Genomic DNA, 22,666 nt, shown 5'->3' with positions numbered 1-22,666 from the left:
TTTTCCCTGCAGTGCTCTGCAGTGCTCTTCTGCCTACTTAGCTGGACAGTTGCAAGTCCATGTTTTGGCAGCCTTTGAGTACATACATGCTGATTATCCAGCTGGCTGGTTGACCTCTCTTTTCCTTTGCTTTAAAGCTTTATGATCTTTTTTTCATTCCAACTCCCAGTATTCATAAAACTTATACAATCTCCATGTTATCTAGGTATCTTATTTACTTGCCAAATTTGGCTGAAGCTAAAAAACAGGCCTGAATATTATTCCAAGGGAAGAGAGCAGAAAATGGATGGGAGGTTCATGATGTTACTGGTTCCATTCGCCATGTAACTTGCTTAACAAAATGGTGATTAAATATTTTTTGCAAAGCCCATATATTAAGTCTAGGAAATGGCAGAACTTTAGGTGGCTCTTGCAAGATTATGTATACAAGGCACTGTTTGTTTCAGTATGTGTTGTTCCAGTCGGTGAACAGAGAGGGCAGAAAGAACTATTGACTAACTATCATTCATTGAAGGAGATAAAGATTGTGGAAAATTACTATGTGAGCAAAATTCTCATTGGTATGTGAAGCTGGTAATGTATGCTCAGTAGATGAGGCTAAGCTTGTTAAGCTTCATTCTGGCATTTTCTGGTATCATAATTCTTGACTTTGTAACTTTACCAATATATTATACTCCTTTTAAGGATGTAGTGTGCTATAAATTAAAAGCAACTAGAGAAAGGAATTGGACTGAGATTTACCATGTAATTAGTCCTAGTCAAGCTATATATAGTTGATACACTAAAAGGTTGCATTGAAAGAGCTGGTTGATAAACTCAGTGTGACCAATTGGTAGTCTTGAAATATGTTGAGGTGACGAAGGGAATTCCATTAAAATAAATGTTCCTGTATGAAGTAGTTAAAGAAACAAGTGAAACAGGTATTATACTTTTTTGTGGTATGAAGAAGGATTAAAGGCCCCTTAGAGATACTCTAGTGTTGTGTGATGTGGTAGTTCAGACAGACATAGCATTGTTCATACCTGTGTTGTAACCTGCTGTATGTGAGGAATAGAAATAATGCTAATTACCTCACTGTAACTTCTGACATACCTGCAAAATCAAGTATTCTGGTGTTAATACAATGTTATGCTCTTAACCTGGTGCCTTAAAGCAGTTTTGTTTCTTTCATTTCAGTTTTAAATTACTCCAAGAGAAAAAAGAACTCTGGTTTTATATATTTGTATCAAATTAACTGTGGAGCAAAGCATTATTTTACCTGCATGCCTTGTATATACAGACATGTCATCTTTAGGTCTGAAAAAATGAACATCTTTGGGTTTTTTTCCCAGGACTTATAATATCTCTTCAGCTTCTTCGTGGTGACATAGAGCAGATTCGAAGAGAAAACCCCATGATTTTTAACAGAGGTGTTTCTGTTACCAGGAAGCTGGGATTTCCTGATGTTATCATGCCAGGTAAACTCAACAATTCTAATCTTAAGCTGTTGGTCATTTTTTTTCTCATATTCTCCTAGACAAGCTCCGCTGGGATGGGTTCTTTACTTGAAGGAGGTTAATAATAGAAGAGTGGCCTTATTTATCAGTAAATGCCAATTCCAGGTTCAGGGAGGCATGCTAAAACATTTCAGTCAACAAATATTATAGTAATAGAAGGTGTTAAGTTCACATGTATAGAAGGTGATCTGGAAAGATTGGATTGATGTTCCTCCTCCCTTCCTCATCAGTTAGATGTATGTCATGTATGCTGAGCATATAGATATTTATCTATAAAAATGATTTTGTATCTTTTAAATTAGATTTTAATCTAAAATTAAATTAGATTTTAAATTAGATTTTTATCTTTTAAAATGCGTGAATTTTCTTCTTCCCAATAATCCAAAGCCTGGAAAAAGAGTTTCCGCTTTGCCACCTTGATTTTTGGAGCTAGTATGATGCTTTTGTAATGGCTGACAATACATGAGGCTGCAAATCTGGTGTGATTTTCCAGCTGGCCTAACAGAGCACCTAGTCTGTGCAACAGCTGTCTTGGCTGAAGCATTGCTGTACTTTGTTTGCTCCTTACTTCTGGAGCAGCAGCTTGAGATGCTTCTTGTTTTGGCACAAGTTGAGCCAGCCCCAGCATAGCCAAAAGTTCACTTAGGGAGGAAACCAGAACCTAGCCAGTCGTGCAATCAGTCAGTATAAAACCTGGCATTATACTGTCTTGATTTTCACAGTGTAGTAAGAAATAGGCTTACTAGTTTTACTGCATGCATAGCTTTTGAAATAGAATGTTATTGCTATGCATTATAAACTAAGACCAAGAATGACTTTGCAGACATGGGAAATGTTATGAAAGCATAATGGGAAACGTACCTGATTTTATTACTCGGAATCCAACTGCAATGACACATCAGTGTCAAAAGTAGTTGTTGCAACCTCATTAGGGAGGCTCTTCAAAAAGCACAGTAAGTATAGGGAGTAGGTGTGAAGAAGTTCTAGAAACTAAAAGCATTTAGAACAGTACGTGTTTTATTTACTAACAAACTTGAAAATAATAGTAATAAAACAACACGATTTTGGCTTTAGAGCCAATTATAAGTTTTCCTTTCCAGTGGCCTTATACCAGTTCAAGTCTTAACCCTAAGCAATCAAATAAGGAAAAGTTTAAATATTGTCTGTTGATATGCAGGCACAACTGCTGCAAGCTGATCCGCTGTAATTGAGATCGCAGCTAGAAAAGTCAACTTCAAAAATAACATTTACTTACCTATGAATTGATTTGCCTGCAAGAATTTCTTTATGCTCCACTTGTATAGAGGTGTTCCTCAGGTGATTCAGACCACTGAATTTTAGCAAGGTTAAGGAACAGCTTTATGGTCTCAGCATTCCTCCTAATTGTTTGGGGTTTTTTTCTGGGCCCTAGCTTCTTTTTGTAAGCTGGCATAGTGGGCTGTCTTCCCTGCAGTTCCTCTGGTTTAGGCAATGCTTTTGTCCAGGGCTTGAACAAGCAGGTCAGCAGCTTTCACGTGCAAATGTTCCCACCCTAAACTTTAAATACTCATTGCACCTAATTGAAATTTCCAAAGTTTCTTTCTCTGTTTAAGAGCTCTAGCAAAAGTGCTGCCTCAGTGCAAAAGATGTCCGCCAAATCTTAAGTATATTATTATGATCTTTGTGATAGTCAGCATTAGACATTTAAGTAAATTAAAACCAGATTCCTTCACGTGTGTACAGCACTCCTGTTGTAAGGCTCACTATACGGGTACAGTGGTGATCTTCCCAGCTCTGGCCATCCCCTCTCTTTTTCCAGTGGTATTCTTCAAAGGACCATAGCTGCTTGCTAATGTCATGTTTGTGTGAACCACAATTCTTTTTGGAGAAATCATAGAGATTTGAAGATTATAATCTATTTGGAATTGAGCTCATATACATATAGATCTGCTTAAAATACTGATTGATACAAATAAATATGTTAAAGGACAACCACTCCGCTCTTAAATGCTCATTGCGTCTCTAGAGGTGCTGGACACCTAGAACTTCTCAGTTCAAAGGGAGCTACATGAAGTCTGCATGTATAGAGTTTAGATGCAAAGCTTTAGGTGTTTGTATTTGGGGCAGAAAAAAAGAAGGTTCACATTTGTGGATAAAGGCAGTTTGTGAATATCTTTAAACATAGGTAAGAAAAGAAAGGCAGCCATGGAAGTGTGAATGGGCTTTCACTGTAAAGATAAATTATAATATTGCCAGAGTAGAGATATTACGTGAAGAGAGGTAGCTATGGGTGGTGGTCTAAACAAGAATTTTCATTATTCCGGGCATTCTCCAGGATAATGAAATCTCTGGAAAAATTAGGAGATTAAAATAAAATGTAACGATGCAGTGAACAAATTTTTATCAAATTCCTTAAAAATATGTTTGCCATTGTTCAAATGACAGCAGATATTTGCCTGTTGTTTGCTTTTAAAAGAATAGGTGAGATTGGGGTTTGAGTTTATGTGATGTCCAGGATGGAACATTTGGGTAGGGTAAGTTATCTTGCAGGTCGATGAGCCAGGCTATATGAACAAGGAGCGCCTGTCAGTTTACTTTCTGCTCGTTGTTGGCAGCCAGAATCAGTCGTTCTTTCTTAGATTTACTGGTATTGTCTGGAGTTAGAAAATATTTCATGGGGGAAGGTAGAGCAAAAACAACCACCAAACAAATGAAAAAACAACTCTGTCATGCACATTAGCAGTTCTCAATCACGTCTGCTGCTTTAAATGTCTTTGTTCAAACTACGTTTTCCTTGCTTTGCTTCAGAACTGCTTCTTTCTCATTAAAGACATGGTTTCCTCTTCCAGAAGGAGCACAGAGAGTTCATGACTTGTATTTTGCAAGTGAATGCAGATTTTTCAAGGCAGTGTGATTTTTAAAACGTTTTTTGAATAAGTTCATCAAGGCTACGTCACCTCCTATTGTTAAAATATGCAGTGATCTTGCTCCTGAACCAGGAAATCTATTTTTAAAAAATACATAGCTCTAACATTTCAAATTAATCATCTTGGTCATAGGTTTTAACATGTTCATTTTCTTTTTTAATAGGAAATCTTTCCAAATGTACAGAGCCATTAAAATTCCGTAGCTGTCTTATCACACAGTTTTCCTATGCATTTTGTTTTCTAAACTGTAGCATCAGTTCCTGTATTGAGCCCTCTTTTGCCCTCACTCAGGTATGAGCAACAGAAGTGGTAGCTGGTCGTTATTAAGAAAGAAGGTGAAACTGGTCTTTATGTGCTTATATTTTGCATGGTTATGCAGAACAAGATTAATGTTCTACAAAATCACCATGCCTGTCTTCAATTCTAAAGATAAAATGTTCTTTGTTTCCTCCTGTGTTGTGATCTGATAAGGTCATCATAAAGCACTGAATTATCTTTTTTGTCCAAAGCAAAGGGATTCAGTCAAACCAGCCTCCTGAGGAGGTGTGGAGGGGTTTTGTTCATTTTTGGGTTTGGGTTTTTTTTACTAAATTGCTGCTGGGTTTAAGACCGTCCATCTGACCCTGACAATTTTACCTTTCCCCAGAGATAAAAGCAATGAGGCATGTGCTGCTTGCCTTTTGGATTGCAACTTTATTTGTATACAGAACTTGCTGATCAGAAATCTATTGCATAGGCATGGCGTTTGTCAGTTCCCCAAAGGACATCCCTTCCCTTCCCCATGTGCTGATAAGTATTCTGTCTTTTACTTTGATCCTCTGATGAAAAGTGCATGCTTCATCTTCTACTTGTGAGTGATGTTTGTTTCTCTTTTTTTTTCTCTCTCCTGTCTTAATTTCCTGGCTTCTCTCCCTTTCCTTTCCCTTTATTCCCTTCTCTTTCTTTCTGATGCAGAGATGAAGATAGTTGGGTGTAAGTGTCTGCTTTTTTGTGTAATGTCTGCTTATTGCTTGCTTTTTCCCATTTTCATATCTTTCATGTAATGTTGGGGACTGGTAAAGATAGCAAATCATGACATCATAGGGAAGCTTTGATAACAGAGGGGCGTAGATTCATCTTACCAGTCTCTCTCCATACCACAGTGTTCCAGATAAATTTAGTAGCTGTGACAGAGGAATCTTTGTAAATGCAGACAAATGCAAAGGTGAGAAACATCTCAGCATCTGTGACCACAAAGTCATGGCAAAAAAATACTTTAAGAAAGACATATGGCAAAATCCAGCAGCTGTTATCAGAACATTTATGGCAAGAGAGTCAATAAGACTAAGACATAATTATGTAATAATTATTCCCCTAAAGCATTTACAAGAGTTAAAAATATTTTCATCATAAATAAACTTGCAGAGCTGAAGGAGATAAAAAAAAAAAATATAGTAAAAATCAACTTTATACTACTGAAAGGAAGCAGTTTCAGAGAAATAATTGAATTTAAAAGAGCATTGTGTGACTTCTTCTCTAGACACAGATGTCAAACAATGGATAGCAAATGACCAAGTGTCATTTGTTACTTTTCCTGGAAAAAATTGAGTGTTCTGTTCACTGAAAGCTAGAGTTAAATAATATTGGGGGGGGAGTTAATTGCCATAGAGGCAGTAGGTAAAAGCTCTGTTTCCCCTTGCTGTTGTAATATTACTTACATGTTAATAGTTGCATACTGCTACTATTTCCAGAATACAGGCCTAAAAATAATTAGTGACTGGTGAAGGGTCAGAGAAGTAAGCTGCTGAAGTGGATCTAATGTGAGTCACAGAGACTGTCAGATCACACCAGGCTTCTTAATTTTAACAGGCAAGTAGTAATACAGTGGTCAGTACAGAGAATTTGCACTAGTGTCAAAGGCAACTTCACTGTTAAGGGAGAATCATACATGAGGCTGGCACTCTTCATGATTTGAGAAATGACTGGGAACAAGTCCATAATGGTCAGCCAGCAAGAGGGCCGAGAGCATTTGAGACCCATCCCATGTGTCACACTTTGTTAGTTTTTCCCTTTAGGCTGGTTTGTAAAAATCATGTGGTGATCACAATGTGATTGTGGACATCAGTCTGTTAACCTTGTCTGTGTTGAAATCACTGCATCTCAGGAGTAGTCATGTGATTTTTATTTGGAAAAAGTTGCAACTAAGAGCAGGGTGTAGTGTGCTGTTTGAGATTAGAATCCACTTGCTGGCACCCTGTTCCTGTGCAACAGCCTCCAAAGCTACCACAGGGAAGAGCTGTCCACCAGAAGAGAAACTGTTTTGATATACTTTTGGCCAGGAAGAAGAGCAGTTACCATTGTAAAGAACTAGAACAGATACATCCAAAGCACATTGTAACACTATACGTGAATACCAGTAATATCTACACTTTACAGTTTGTTTCCAAGATCTTACTTGCTGGACTGAGTCTCCTAGAATCAAACCCCTGGTTGTTTCAACTGCTGTAACTTCATTTAAGTCAGTGAGGTGATGCTTATTAGTTGGGGGGATGTTCATTTATGTACAGAGCATAAATATATGGGCTTGTTTTATCTTCATCAGCCATTGTGGAATACACTTCGAGTGCCCTTCTTGCCCGTTGATGCTCTGGAGGTTATTGGCATTATTCTGTAAAATGCCAGTATTTTCAAAAATATGTTAAACCCAGCCATGTTAGAGAGGCAAGTAGGTAGTAAGTCATAGTGTTGGGCCATAATTGATTAGGATCATCTCAACAATTCAACAAATATAGACATAAATACTATTTTTTTATAGATAGTTTCTTAATATCCTTGGCTGCTTAGACTAAAACCTCAGTATTAAAGAAAGAACAATTCGAATTTGCTGGATAAGTATAGCTGTTAAGTTACTAGACCTGCATATCCTGAGTGTTGTGAGCTGCCACTTTTCCCCAGCTTACAGGTATATGTGTCCTTTACAGGTTCACAAAGTCACAGAACATAAACTTCTTATAAAACAAATTTGCTAGAATCAGGAAGTCAAGGATCTGTTTGTCTTTCTCCTGTTGGAGGTTCTATGAATTATGTAACTATTTTTGACACAGTATCCATCTGTATAAAATGGGGACAGTTTCTGTCCTCTGCACAGAATCTTACAGGATCCCCGAGTAAAAAGTGTTAGATCAAATGCAGATGGTTTCTATAAATCGTTACTGCTTTGCAGCTCAAGTTATGGGTTAGTCTTCTACTGGAAAACCTACAAATCTTATCAGAATAAATCTCCTACTTATTCTAATAGATGCTAGACAATTATTGGTCGTTGGACTACCTAATGTTATTAAGTCTTGAAGGTAATCAATAAACATTTGGAAGTCTTCCAGTGCGTTTATTTATTTTGTAAACACAAAATCGATATTTGGCTCCTGTGGCCTTTTCCACTGCTCCTTTTTTCCTTTTTGCTGTTAAAATAGTTTCAAGTGATTTGGGAGAGGATTTCATTTCAGTATAAGTGAATCCCCAAAGCTGTAATTTATTCTTTATAATTTAAACCATTGTACATTTGCCATAAGGCTTTGTAAATAAGTTAAACCAAAGAAACAGACCAAAAACCCCATGAAGGTGAAGGGAGAGTAAAGGAAGAGCCACACAACACATCAGAAAATAATTATTTTATATGACTGTGAAAAATGCTGGTGTCCAGGATATTTCATAAAGAAGGACTCTGCAATTGCGTATGTAAAACTGCACATATTTTATTCGAAAAAGCAGTTAGTTTGTTTTTAAGTTGAAAATAATTGTAGAGAGATGGGCTTTAAAACAGATACCATCCTAAAAGCTCTCATTAGGTTTTCAGTTCATCCTTGTCAGCCGTCTGACACAAAGAGACCTCAGCTTAAGCTGCCATCCGCAGGTTTTAGTCTATTTTGGACCGCTGGCCTTGTAGCACTTTTGTATTCCTATGCTAGTGCTAGGAGGCCACAGCTAACCCAGTTTTGTAGTCAGCACTGCTGTCTTTGTGAAGCTGTGAGGCCTGTGGGATGCAGGTTGGTGAACCATGCTGGTTTGCTCTCAGAATGCAGTTTTGCCACACAGAGCCAGTACTGTTTGTACGATAGTTTGCCACAGAGAGGACATGATTTGTCTGCTTTGTTAAACAAGTTCTTTATTTATCATCTTTTCATGATGGAATTAAACATGGGAAAAGCTCTGTCTGCCAAGATTTTTGACTTGAGATGTAGCTGTCATTCCGTGTTAGAGCTGACAGGGATCACTTCTCAATACTACTGACCACGCTTTTTGTTCAGTCGCATCCAGGCAGCACTGCGCTGTCTGTGCACTCGTGTGATGGTGTGCAGGCTGCAATTTGCATCCTCAAAATAAATTTGTTACTAAACTGCTCTCTCTGGTCAAGCATGTGCTCTAGTTTCTGTGCAGCCCATTAGTGCAGCTGAGCTCAAACCCCTCAAAACCAGTAGCAATTGGAGAAAAAAGATGGCTTGAGCAGACTCAGTAAGTGATGTCATTAATGATGTCAGAAAGACACATCTTTGTAGTAAGGTTATTTTTGCTAACTAAAGAGAAGTGTTTGAGTTTGTAGCTTGAACTCTACTTCAAAGAAACTGATGGGCTCCATAACCAAATGCTTTTTGTCTTGGCCAGATACTTTTCTATTCTTTTAAGACTTGCAAGACAGTACTTTTACAAGAGAAGATGCACCATTATAGTTCACTAAAATATTTTCCCCTTCTTTATTTCTTCATTTTGATGTAAATCCACTGTTTTTTAGGTCCTTTACCCCCCGCCCCAAAGGCATATTTTTTAATTAGTGCAGTAATATCCTTCCTGTTAAACTTAATGGAAGATAAGATGCTATTTATAACCAGATGCTGCCTTTAATTTAGGCTGGAAAATTATTTGCTATCTGACATTGGACTTTGTGTAGCCAGGCTGTCTTTCAGAAAAGAGGTCATAAATAGGAAGCTCCAAAATGCTAATTATAATGAGTACAATTAATTTCTATTAAGATTCAGAGCATACAAATGAAAACTTTTTTCCTTATGCAAACTGCTAAGGAAAAAGGATGGAGTCTGTTAAGCAGGATTTTCAAAATGAAAGTCCCTGTGTAACCTATCTTTTGGGATGAATTTTTGTATTTCCTTGATATTTCTATAGTCAACATACAGATAGCTTAGCTTGATTGTGAACAGCAAGATCAGTTTCTCTGTTGTTGTAGACCACAGAGTATTGCTTTTGATGACTATTCTTTGATGAGGAAAAACAGATCAAGTATTTGAGGTCTTTCACCAGCTTCTTGCTGTCATCTTTTTCCTGATAATGAACCACAGCATTTTCAGACCTCTAACTGTGAGGTGTTTCAAGCAGTCAACTCTGTGGGAATCCACAGTGAGAGAGAAGTTGATGGAAAAAGGAGGACATTTTGCATACAGATGCCCATTCATAGAGAGTTCCTAGCAAAAAGCGCTGAGTGTCGGCTACAGAGCTGTATTTTCCATGCTTAAAAAGTTGTACTTACCTCCAGAAATAAAAATGAAAATAAACACAGGGCTGAAAGCTTCTATTGTTTGGCCCTACAGTAGCTTAAGGAACAACTTCTGTGGGGTTAGAGACTTCAGGAAGAATTTAAAGTGCTGCTTTGACAGACACAAAAGGATATCCCACACTGCCTGGAAGCAAATGCTGCCTATTTCATTGTGCTTCTGATTAATAAACAGATTCAACTACATCAGTTTCTCCAAGTGGAAGAAATCAGACATTCAAGGAGTCTCTGCTTTGCTGGATAACCATTCCATTACTTCATTGTTTAGTCTCGTGGGACTGCTTAACAAAATACTTGCTCTGAGAGGGTTTAATTTTTTTTATTTCAATTTTTTTTGTAGTTTTATATATCGTCCTTTAGTCTGTTTGCCTTTCTGACAAGTAAATAAGAACAAGTGGTAAGTGCGAACCATCATGAAATGATGACAGCAACTAAATCTTACAGAAGAATAGGTGCTACCTGCTATCCTTTCAGTGCATGATTTAGGACTGGCTGCATTAGTTTTAAAAGCAGAGTTTCACAAACCAGATTCTTAAAAAAAACCAAGCCAGTTGAGCTAGAACTGTGAAATTCAGGATAACAAGATGCTGAGAGGGATGATAGCATTTCTATTTCTGAATATAGTCATTTGCTCTGAAAGCTCTTGAAAATGAGAAATTGGCAAGTATCCATACTGCCCGCTTTCTTGTATCCGTGCATATGGATACCAGAGGCTAGCCAGGAATCTAGCAAAAAAATAATTGATGATTCCTTCTAAACCCTTCTGAACTGAATTACAACCAGGTTCCCAAAAAGGCTGCTTTTATTTTGGTGTTATGATAAAAAGATATTATGAAAATACAGAAAATCCTTGAAGTGCTAGCTGAACATAATTTTCTGCTGATCATCACAAGAACACTTGTTTTTCTTAAAATATATTGGAAATAGGAAGTCTGATGTTACTGACGTTTTGTCAGGCTTAGCCTGATGCTTCCAAATCAGTAGAAGTAGTAGAAGGTTTTTTTCCCTTCCCACTTACACAATAAAAGCAAGTATTGATTCTGAGTTCACATTTAATAAAGGCATTACTAACAGTGGTCTGATTTTATGCATTGATATCAAAATGTTCATCTCTATTAACAATTAACTTGCTGCTTGGAATGATTTGAGCATCAGCCATAGTCTTGCAGAACAAAGAAAACGATCTGCACAATCAAAATATATTGCACACGGGCACAGAGTGTTCTGTGTTGAATTGATATGTGTGACTCCACTCTTTTATTGTAGGTGATATACGCAATGACTTATACCTGACGTTAGAGAAGGGAGACTTTGAAAGAGGTGGGAAAAGTGTGCAGAAGAACATTGAAGTGACCATGTATGTGCTCTATGCTGACGGGGAAATCTTGAAGGTAAGCGGCTATTATTCCCTCTTTGAGCTTCAGGTGCCATCATCTTGCTCCATGGACATGTTCTTGTTTCCTTGTCTCTGCTGCAAGGGAAGCACTAAAATAAAACTAGATCTTATTTTTTGAACCATGTGTTACGATAAAGCGGTCAGAAATTTGACAGAATCTGGAGCAGTTCCCCTTTATGTCAGTAGAAGACATGGAGAAAATATTCATAAACTGAAAAGCTTATGTAATTTCAAATGTGATGTTGATGGCTGTAGAAAAAGAAAAATCAGGGTAACTGATCAGAAATAACTGAAGAGTATATGACAAATATCTAAAATTATATGTGTGTTGTACAACATGATGGAATGCGATTACAAGAGAGACTTTTAAATCTGAGTTGTTGGAGATAGTTTTGGGAAATAAATTTGAGTAGCTGTATTGCCAAGGTCTTGACTTTCACCCTGGGATGGCTCCATTCCAGCTGTGGATATTGATGGTTAATGTTCTTCTTTCTTCCTCCGTTCTTTTAGTATTCCTAAAGAATAGAAGGTAGGCAAGTCGGTATGGGGGGGGGGGGGGGGAGGAAGGGTGTGAGGACAGAGAAGTAAATGGAAAGTATTCCAAATTAAATATCTATCAGAAATAACTTCCCCCACAGACACACTTTTTACCTCTACTGCCATAAAATGGCCTTCATAGCCATTACCTTAGAAGAGCCTAAACACCATAGTGCTTGTGTACCAAACTCACTGCCACAGTCTGGTTTGTTGGTTTTGGGTTTTGTTGTGGGTTTTTTTCAGTTGAAAGGATATATTTTCCTTTATTACTATAATTACTTGTGATTCCATTGAAAGTAAAGTCTATCTCTTGTAAGGAAATGGTTTGTGCTCTTAGCTGTTGCAGGAAAATCACAATGTTTTTCTGTTCAATTGCATTAGGCATACCTTTCAAATTGGGTGACAGATTTTTAATCATGGCTTTATTTCACAGCAGTCTGCCAAAGACCAGTATAGGTCTTTTCCCTCCAAACTGCAATATCATCATCTTCAAATGCTAATGCACATAAGGGTAGAAAATTTTACTGGAATTGTGACTAATGATTAAGTATAAAAGCCATATAATTTCTAGACATTATCAGTCTTCTGTGGTTTTGGTTGGAATGGTCATACACAGTTACTAAGTTATCCTTTTCTTACCTTTTCCTGTAACAGTACTTCAGGGCTTTACCCCGGGGATAGTGCAACAAACGTGGTACAAAGACTAGTGAAAGGCAGTCAATCCAAGCAGGAAAAAAGGTGAATGTTTGTCATAAAGGAGAGACTTTACATAGAAAGGATCTTTGGGATGGGTTGTTTTTTGGTTTTGGTTTTTTTTAAACACAAGCCACATAGTTAAAAGAAAATCTTCACCAGTTTTTATGTTACTGCTCCTCTGTACAGTTGTAGTTAAAGTAACAAAGATACTTCATTTATGTCAGGGAGATCTTTGGTTCATGACATCCAATGATGCCAAAGATCCATTGTGTTTCAAACGTGCAGGCATTAGAAGGTTTCTACATAGGAAATACTTATATGATAGTGTAAGCTATTATATCTACTCAAAAATAAGTAAAAGGGGCATCAACGACACTAGAAGTTGAACTTTCCTTCCGTTTAATTAGCACTCCTCCCTGCTTAGGTACATTTTTGTTCTTTCTTAGCTGCAGATTAGAACTAGGAAAACAACATGTAATGCTGTCAGTTGAACTGACTGCAGAGGCACAGTTCAAAAGTGCTGAATGACAATTTGAAGGAATAATCACATGCACGTAAGAGAGGGAATCAGCCACCTAGACCTGAGTTTGAAAACTAATCATGTCTCATCTTTTTTTGTTGCTGCCATAGTTTCCACATGGTTTAAAAATTCTGCAGATTCTTCTACCAAAGTTAAAGCGCATGAGGCAGCCATCTGGAATTGCTTCTAACTTAGTGGGTTATTTTGCCATTTGCTGGTAACACCCTTGTAGAAGACAGTTGACCCTGTCAAGTGTATGTATATGGTTGCTATAAGTCTATAGAAATGCTCTGAAAATTGTAAGGGTTCAGTTCCTTAAACTATAGATTTCCGGTTTGTCTCAACTTTCAGAATGCAAATTTTGGTTGTAAAATACAGGCAAAATTTATGCTTAGGATCTCGCCATGTTTCAGGTGAAAAGCCCACTCAATTCTAATCATCCCACTTGTGCAGTGGGCTTTGGCAAGTCTGGGTATCCATTTGTCTAAAACTTTGCACAGCTCTGTTAGTCAGGCTTATTTTAGTATCCCAAATGGATACTGGTTTATCTTTTATGTTAAGAATTTAGTTTTACATCCTAGATGGCTTATTTTTCACTGCAACCATCTAGTTTATGTGATCTTCAGTATGTACACCTAGAGCAGTGTTCTGTGAGGAAGGAGCTGGTTTACCCAAAGGCAGAATGTAACCATTCCTAGATGAAGCAGCTGTGAAGAGGCTGATAGAGCTGGGCTTTCATCTCAGTCATTTAGCATAATTTAAAAGAAAATACTGAAGAGTGCAACGGGTCTAATAGCTTTTTAATTTAAATGTTAAGAATAAGGTTTGTGTTGGGTAGGGCTTGGTGCAGAACTGATGAAGGGAATTGCTTTCTTTGGGTTCCCTGACCCCCAGATAATCACTTGCGTGACCCGAGGTTGTTTTCACGGTCAAGCATAGCTATTTTATTTCTTCTGTTTTCTTTGTGTAATGATGACATTAATTTGGTAATTTTCAGTAGGTGATATAGTAGAGAAGCTAATAAAAACTCCAGTCTTACAATAGTATGGGCAGAACACTGAAAGTTCAATCACTGACCCAAAGCACTGCTGCTCTTGGTTGAAATATCTTTTACTGTTCCTGATGTATGCCTTTCCGAAGTAGAGACTGCCAAATGGATAGAGCATGCTGAGTTATACCATACAGCTGTGAAATTGCCACAAAATATTCATCTGATACTAGAACAAAATCTCTAAACTTTGCCTGACCAGCAGCACAATCCACAATTATGCCTTTGTGTATGAAAGTCTTTGTGAAGACTTTAGCAGAACCGCACACAGTGTTAAAGAGAATATTCTGTCTGCCTCAAATCTTTATTGCTGTTGAATATATCTTGGTCCAGAAATAGTCCTATTGAAAGCAGTGAAATTATTCCCAGAATATAGTGCTGTCCAAAATGAAAATGAGTATTTTCTTTTCAAAATGGTCTTACTCAGTTGTTAGCTTCTTTCAGTACAGTCTGAAAAATAAAAACCCTTGACACATTTCTCACTTATTCTTTCTGTTCCAGTATCAGGAATATCTTATTAACCGTAAGGCATACCTTAAATGGTAAAATTATGATCTAATACTACTCCTACTTTAGCTTCCCTTACTTGCCTCTGCCCTCTAGTTCACCTACATATTTGGTTCTCATGGTAACTAGGTGTACAAAACCTATTTTCATAATGATATTTTTGCCAGTCACAACTTGGAATTAAAGATTAAACAAGCCTCGCTCCTCAGACTATAGATTGTGGTATAAATGTTTGTCAGCTATATTAACAACCAGAAGGACAGACTCATCTGGTATTTGTTTATTTAAAGTTCATCACTCAACGACTGACCATTTGTCTGCCGGGCAGGTAATTTTTTGAGGCAACAGAAAAAAGCTCACATTAAAATTAGATTTCTTACTGTACCTTACAGAAGAAACACAAATGCTGTTTTATTGTCTCCTAAGAACCTCCTACAGAATGAGGTTCTGATTGTTGTATTGAAGCCCAGTAAGTTACTCTGAATACAAAATACAACTGGAATGTTGCAGGCATTCTGTTTTTACTGCTGTCACCACTAGGCTCACTCCAACCTGTTCATATCTGCAACAGTCAATTCTTGTTGCTGTACAAAAAAATGTCACCTGTGTGCTGGGATTGTGGCACATACCATATGATGGCTATGGCTTACATGAAAGGACTGTTTTGGGAGTTAATGCTAGTCACTTGGGTTGGATTAGAGCCTTTGTAGTGAATCTGTGTCCAGGGAGGCTGCTCTTGCTTTGAATCCTAAGCTTCCGCATAGCTTTTGTTTCCTTTTGGGCTCCTTCACAAATTCTTAACTTTGTTGAAGGCAGAAGAATATTACCACAGGCCAGACTAACTGAGTCTGGTTGATGGGATATATGTGATTTGGTAGTCTTCTGATTACAGGTGAATAAATCAAGTCAACATTGTTGGTATTTTCTTGGGATAGAATTTAGAGATGCCTTGAAGAAATGACCAGTAGTTTTTCTCGTCATGGGTACTGTTCCTTGTGAGGTGTTTTATACTGCATGTTTTTTTCTGGGTCTGCTTAGCTTCTGTTTTTGTGGATTCATTATCCTTGCAGATGCTAAAAGTGAAGAATCTCCTGTCTCTTTTTTCTGCATGGTTTTGTAAGATGTTGTATCTTTTGGATCACTTTGTAAGTGCCAGCTCTAGAACATGGGGTAGTGCTTATATAAATAAATGTGCTTCCTGCTCCATGTCTTTATTAAAAAGGACCTTTTACTGACCATATTTCAGGGTTTCAGTATGTCTCCTTTGCTCATGTTTGGGCTGAGGATTTCTGTATTTCCTACAAGATACTCACTCATGTTTTCGGTCATCTGTATTTTGAGGATACATAGATTGGTCAAGATCTCTGAGCTTTTTATATCTCAAAGCAAAAATTTAGATCCCATTATATTTTTGGGTGATAATGATTCAACAGAAGTTCTTTGCTTACCACCAAGGAAGTAGTTTGATTTTCTGGGATTTTCTGGGATACTCAGTGAGGCTGGATAGTTGTAGTTTAAAAAGACCAACATTTTTAAGAGCTTGAAAAGTTCAGGTGTCACTTCTGAACCGAGATACTGGAGCAGAAATGTGATTAAATTGTATTTTCAAAAAAGTCTAATATTACAAGTGATGGAACTATTAAGAATTCTTTTTAGTTCATCTTTATGTATTTAGGCTTACGTGTTTATTGTGTCTATTCTATACTTGATAGAAAACTTAGCTTAAATAATAACTTAAGATGCAGTATCATGGGTCTCCTAGCTTATCCTTTGACCCAAAACAGAGTTTAAAGAGCTCTTAAAAAAATCCCGATTTCATTGTGTCTGAGTTTCTGCTTCTGACTCTTCCTTTGTGTCTACAGGATACGAATTATATAAAGGTTATCCCTGTGCAATAATATGACTCATCCATAGTGATGTGCTGTCTTTTAATCTTGAATTGTTTTCTTTTCTTCCAGGACTGCATCAGCCTGGGCTCAGGAGAGCCAAGCAGGAGTGCATACCACTCTTTCGTGCTTTACCACAATAACAGCCCTCGATGGGGGGAAATCATTAAGTTGCCCATCCCTATAGACAGATTCCGTGGGTCTCACCTCCGGTTTGAGTTCAGGCATTGCTCCAGTGAGTGCCAAATGTTACCAAGAGAAATTCACCAAAGCTGAGGTCTTTCCAGTGTCAATTTATAGTTGGATGTGTCTGTAACTGGGTGGAAAGCAGGAAAGGGGCACCAACCTAAAATACAGCAAAGGTGCACTGCTAATTAGCCAGTTGCTACGTTTATTATCACATTTAAACCACCATGAACAATCCGTGCAGGGCAAAACATTTTGTAAATGTTCTCCCCTGCTGTGCTTTTGCTGTATTTTCTTGTAGAATGTTTTTTGTTACAAGCATGTATATTTTATATTTCACTGTGTTGGGCATGCTTGTTTTGAGGCTTGCTGATCATTTGCATGGAATTAGATATAGTGTATTGTATGTTGTTTCTTAGGTAATCTGCATGCTTTTTGTTAGGCATGCAGAGAAGTTGGTGTATAACCTTGGGGTATGTATAGACAGACAGAATATGTACAAATACGATTCCTTGCTTCTGTCTCTTGCTACAGCAAAAGACAAGGGAGAAAAGAAGCTCTTTGGTTTTGCATTCACTCCATTGATGAGAGATGATGGCACTACCTTGTCTGATGATATCCATGAGCTTTATGTTTATAAGGTACCAGTTCCTCTCTGCAGACTTCCTACTCATTCCTACTCATCTTGAGTTTAGATATGTAACAGTCATTACATTATCTTTCCCCCCACCCCCATTAGAATTATGCGAGGAACAGATTAGTAGTAGTTTCAAGATTTTATAAACTCAAACACGGGTGACCAGATATGGACAAAGCCTTCTGTTCTAAGGACAGATAACGGTGATCTAGCTTCTGTTAATCCTATCCATTTTGAATTCAAATGTAGTAGTGTTTATGAGCATTCAGTGGTTTTACCTGCCTGTGGCATTACTCTGTGCCTTTGTAGTACGAAATCATGCTGCACTTCAAATGCAGCCTGTTACAATGCTACAGCTTGGCAACCCTGTAGCAAGGGGTTTGAGGTGGGTTGTTAGGGTTTTTTCCTCCTGCTGATTTACCTCGGTTTATTTCTTCATTATGATTTTCAGACAGCAGCGCTAAGTTCTGCAGTTGGAAGACTGTGATAAGTTACAAAGAGTCATTGGGAAGGAGACCACACTTTCTAGAGCTGGGTTGGTTTGTGTATGTACAGGCCCTGACGGCAGCAAGCACAGCTTTTTTTTAGACGTGTTTTTGTGCACCCAGAAATTAATATAAGTAGTTAGGCAGTTGCTTTGAGGGTGTGAGTGTGTGGAATGAGATAGACTGGGTGCAATTCCATTTCTTGTCCTGTACCCACAGTGTGATGAGAACAGCACATTTAACAATCACGCACTGTACCTGGGGCTGCCTTGCTGCAAAGAGGACTACAATGGCTGCCCCAACATCCCCTCGAGCCTCATTTTCCAGCGCAGCACCAAAGAGACCTTTTCAGTCTCCACACAGCTTTCTTCTACCAAACTTACCCAGAATGGTAAGTAGTGCATCCTTCAAAACTGCCCAGAGCAACAGGGATTATGAAAAAGAGAAATAACATGGGTATGCTTGTGCTCTGTTTATTTTACTAAAATATTCCTTTGTAATAATTTAATTATATGTATGCTTTTTTTTTACTAACATGATTGAAATGAGCAGAGAGTTTTTTTGAGGAAATAAGGATATTGAGAGATGGCAGAGAAATTACAGACATTACTGTAAGTGCAGGAGAAGGGTTATGACAGAATATGTTAAAGCAAAGTTAGTTTTCATTACATGATTGAAGAACAAATAATTCAATGTTGGCTCCTCTACACAAGCCAAAGCTTTTGTACATATTTTTTACACAGTTGCTAAGCAAATAAAAATTTGTTATGGCAACATCCCTGAAGCATGGGAAGACAGAAGTGGATTGTCCACAGTGCAGTGTCAACTCACATAGAGAAAAATGCAATCTCTGTTCTTTCTAAAGTACTCTGCCATTCCTCCGTTCGTTGTTGTTGTTGTTGTTGTTAGTAGTAGTATTGGACTTACTCCTTATTTCTCTCTCTTGCTGTGTTTTTTGCCCTGAGAAGTGTGAACTGCAACAAGAGCAGAAGTGTAACATGTACTGAATCTCTGGTGGGGCTGGGGTTTCCGTTCTTCCCTCTGTGTTTGGATTCTAGCTCTTTCTCTCACTCCTCTGCAGTGGATTTGCTTGCCCTACTGAAATGGAAAGCTTACCCAGATCGTGTGATGGATATTTTAGGAAGACTGAGACATGTCAGTGGCGAGGAAATTGTTAAGGTATTACATGAAATAACAGGTTTTGGATGTATCTGTGATAGCAGGGGAACTCAGACCTGCAGGGCACTTAAGAATGTTCCCTCTTCCTTTACTTTCTGTTTCATGCTGTGAATTTTGAGTGTAAGAATTGGGATTTTATTTTGACATGAAACTGAGCAGGAAGGTACACTCAAAAAATTGGTGAGTGATTAGTCCTTGGGATCAAAACAGAGCTAATCTTTAGTAATTCATTCACTCACATGTGCTGCAAGTATCAGCACTAACTGTATGGCCACTCTTGTTGAGCCATGCTGCTTGCTGATGTAAACACAGCCACTGGCAGTGGTGGTCTGTGCAGACTTACCTTTTCCAATAGTCTCCTCTAGAGGACCTTCTCCAAAATGGCCTAAGTGTGGTTGGTCATTTCTAGAGTGAAGAAAACAGAGTTAACTCAGAAAACCTGACCTTTCCTATGTTCCAAACAAGTGTGTAGACGAGAAACATGAGATGTAGAAAATCAAGTTTTGCTCAATGACCAGTGAACCATCCTGCAAACCCATTCTCCTGTCCCCAGCACTGTGAAGTCGAGCTGTTGCCTAGAGCACCAGTTGCTCTAGTGTTGTCTCCACTGCTACACTACATGCCAGTCCTTAGTGTGAGCTGAACTTTCTTAGGTCAGATGAACTTCTGAATGCATTTGAATACTTGTGGTTTCGGGGGGAAGGTGGGGGGGTGTGAAGTGCATTCCAGGTATCCTGATAATTTTAGGTGCTGAGAACTCTCCCTAGAATTTATTTCTATAAATCTTTCAAGTAAAAGGAGGAGATAATTTGTAATGGTAAACAACCAAAGAGAAGAAACCAAAGCAACATCCAATCATTTAATTAGTAGTTTCTGATTAAATCCACTTTGCTGTAACTCATTAGAATGTTGACATATCTTGAATATTAATGCTCCTGAGAACTTTGTAATGGTAACAGAAGAGACAATACTCTTTATGTTGGAATTCTTCAAAAATGTCATGTTTTGTACACTTTGTTTGCAGGGTAGTGCAAGTATCTGTTTTTTTAATAGAGAAAAGCGTAAGAAGATGTGGGTTAAATTATTCCAAGGGGAGAAGTAATTGATTCACTCCCTAAATCACCTGCCATTTGGCACTGGGATATGCAATAATTCAGAAAAAAAATATATCCTTTTGAGGACTTCATAAATTGTTATATTTTATTTCTTGCTTTCCACATCAGAAATTTAATTAGAATAGATTACAAAATCGTGGGAGACTATGCAGTTGACTTGATCTTCATCATTCTTCTTCACAGTCATCCTTTCCAAGGACTGTGCTTTCAGGAAAGAAAATCACTGAGTTGTTTGCATTCAGTAAGCCTCAGTGTTAGGGAGAAAAGAAACACTTGGCAATATGTAACTTGTCCCAATTAATGCCTGTTATAAAAGCTTTACTTTGTCATACGGCAAAAGTTTTCAGTATTAAACATGATTTGGAGCATCAAAAATGCTTCCAAGCCTTAAATTTGATGATAAGCAATATGTGATACACTGTAATGACATCAAACTAAGTTGTTTTGCCACTGTTGTTAGGCAGCACTTTTAGTCAGCTTACAGTGAAAGGAACAATCAGTTATATTTACAAATTAGTCATGCGGTTCATATTTGGGATTTGGTTTTGGGGTTTTTTTGGCTTTTTTTGTTTTTAGTTTTTGTAATTTTTTTTAGAAATACTTATTTAAAGAGAAAAATTCTTCATCAAAACAAGTGAAAATCTGTTGCGTCACATGGATGAACCTGAAGTGGTTCGTCTTTTGCAAGTGTTTCACAAAAATACCAACATGTAGGAAATAATTAAAGCAGGGGGAGAATAACCTTCTTTTGAATACAATTTCAATTTGAAATTCTTTGTTTATTCATGTCATTTTAGTTCCTACAAGATATTCTTGACACGTTGTTTGTAGTTTTGGATGACAACACAGAGAAGTATGGTCTGTTGGTCTTTCAGTCTTTGGTAAGTTCCTGGGTTGTTACTTTTTTTCATGGTCAGTGAGTTTTAGTTTTCTTACTATCATGTTACTGGTATTTTACTTCCATAAAATATGAAGTACTTAGCTGGATCCGGCCTTATATTTTCTGTAGTCATCTTGGGTGAGGAGGGCAGATAGTCCAAACAGATCTGAGGGTAGCAATATTTGCTGTCACTTGGGAGAAGCAAACAGTAACATCTAATAACACAACTACTGACTGTTTAAAGAAACTCATGTATTTCTTTGTTCCTTAGCTTGTGTGACTTGCTTATAGAAACCTAGCAACAATGTGCAATTTCCTTTAGTATGGGTTCACTTTTTCATCTCCCACAGGTATTCATCATAAATCTGCTGCGTGACAGCAAGTATTTTCATTTTCGACCTGTGATGGACACTTATATTCAGAAGCACTTTGCAGGAGCACTTGCTTACAAGTAGGTTTTGTTTATCCATCACTTCGAGAGATGGTATTAACACACTTTTGAGCAATGTCACCATCAGAATCATAACCTTCATGTTAGTTGTGGCTTTCAAAAGCAGAACTACTCAGATAAAAGTTTTGCAGCGCAGTTGCAGAGAAAAGCAGCTGAATGTCACCTGTGGCTAAGAAAGACTTCGGAATTTGGCTGAACCGGCAAAACCTACTTTCTTTTTTTTTTTAGCTGAAGAGACACTGTCACTCAGCAACAACTCATTATCAGTCTGTACTAATGAGCTACGAAGAGCATATACATTTCTTGTCTTAAATGTGTTTGGATATTGTTTGACAGATTAGAGAACTAACAGTAATTTCCTCTTCCAAGGTAGACAGGTATTCACATGGAATGTTCTATTCGATTACAGTAAATGTACAATTTCAGGAGATCAGAAACTTTATTTTCACTGTCACTTTGAAGATTCCGCCTTGTTTTCTAGTATTTGAGTTTTGCATCAGAGAATAGGACAGATTTTTGAAAGCAGCAACAGTTACCATTCAGGGTGTTGTTTTTCCTTTCTCTTAGACCATTTATTTTGTATATTTGAGCATATTCTATTATGAACTACTAAAAATGGCTTATAATTGACTGGTTTAGGCCATTCACATTTTAGTGTAATTAAAACAAATATAAAAATTCAGTCAATGGTAGGTAAAACTGTAGATACTGTACAACACAGGAGAGCATAGTAATCTTCAGAGGGTAAAAAGATGTTCTGCTTCGTGTTAATTATCACCTCTTTCAGACAAAACAAATGATTTTTGATAGTCTGATGTCTGAAATAAAACATGCTTTTAATAAAACCCTTTAGGTTAGTCCAGATGGTATTGTTTACTTAGGAAATGGATACTTGTATTTTCTTTGTGATATTTGTTTCTAAAAACTTAGAGGAGGTTTGGAATTTCTTATCAAAAAAGAAAAAAGAGGATGTTTTGGTCTTAAAACTGTATTACATGCCTTTATCAAAGCTGTCTCTTTAATAACATCTCTTTGATGTTCTCCTAGTCTGCCTCATGGTGTAAGTCAGTTACAGAGAATAAATTATTTCTGGGTTTGAAACCTGAATAAACTTATATATTTTTTAAATTCTGTGGCTGGGACAGCAGTAGGTGACCACTGAAAGGGAGTGTTATGAGACTAGTTTATCGATTTCTCGCTAAAGC

General features: G+C 37.5%; 1 protein-coding gene across 1 annotated transcript in view; it reads left to right on the top strand.

The window, feature by feature from the left end:
* Positions 1-22,666, top strand: part of DOCK3 (dedicator of cytokinesis 3) — a 208,073-nt gene that overhangs the window by 120,965 nt on the left and 64,442 nt on the right. Inside the window, exons 14-21 of the mRNA XM_065687003.1 lie at positions 1,332-1,457; positions 11,205-11,329; positions 16,601-16,763; positions 17,249-17,355; positions 18,056-18,227; positions 18,918-19,015; positions 20,928-21,011; positions 21,361-21,461. Coding sequence (XP_065543075.1) covers positions 1,332-1,457; positions 11,205-11,329; positions 16,601-16,763; positions 17,249-17,355; positions 18,056-18,227; positions 18,918-19,015; positions 20,928-21,011; positions 21,361-21,461 — 976 coding nt within the window. The remainder of the gene's footprint in view (positions 1-1,331; positions 1,458-11,204; positions 11,330-16,600; positions 16,764-17,248; positions 17,356-18,055; positions 18,228-18,917; positions 19,016-20,927; positions 21,012-21,360; positions 21,462-22,666) is intronic.

The sequence above is a fragment of the Lathamus discolor genome, chromosome 7 (assembly GCF_037157495.1).
Source record: "Lathamus discolor isolate bLatDis1 chromosome 7, bLatDis1.hap1, whole genome shotgun sequence".
In the NCBI taxonomy this organism is placed as follows: Eukaryota; Metazoa; Chordata; class Aves; order Psittaciformes; family Psittacidae; genus Lathamus; species Lathamus discolor.
This window is presented reverse-complemented; position numbering and strand designations above follow the sequence as displayed.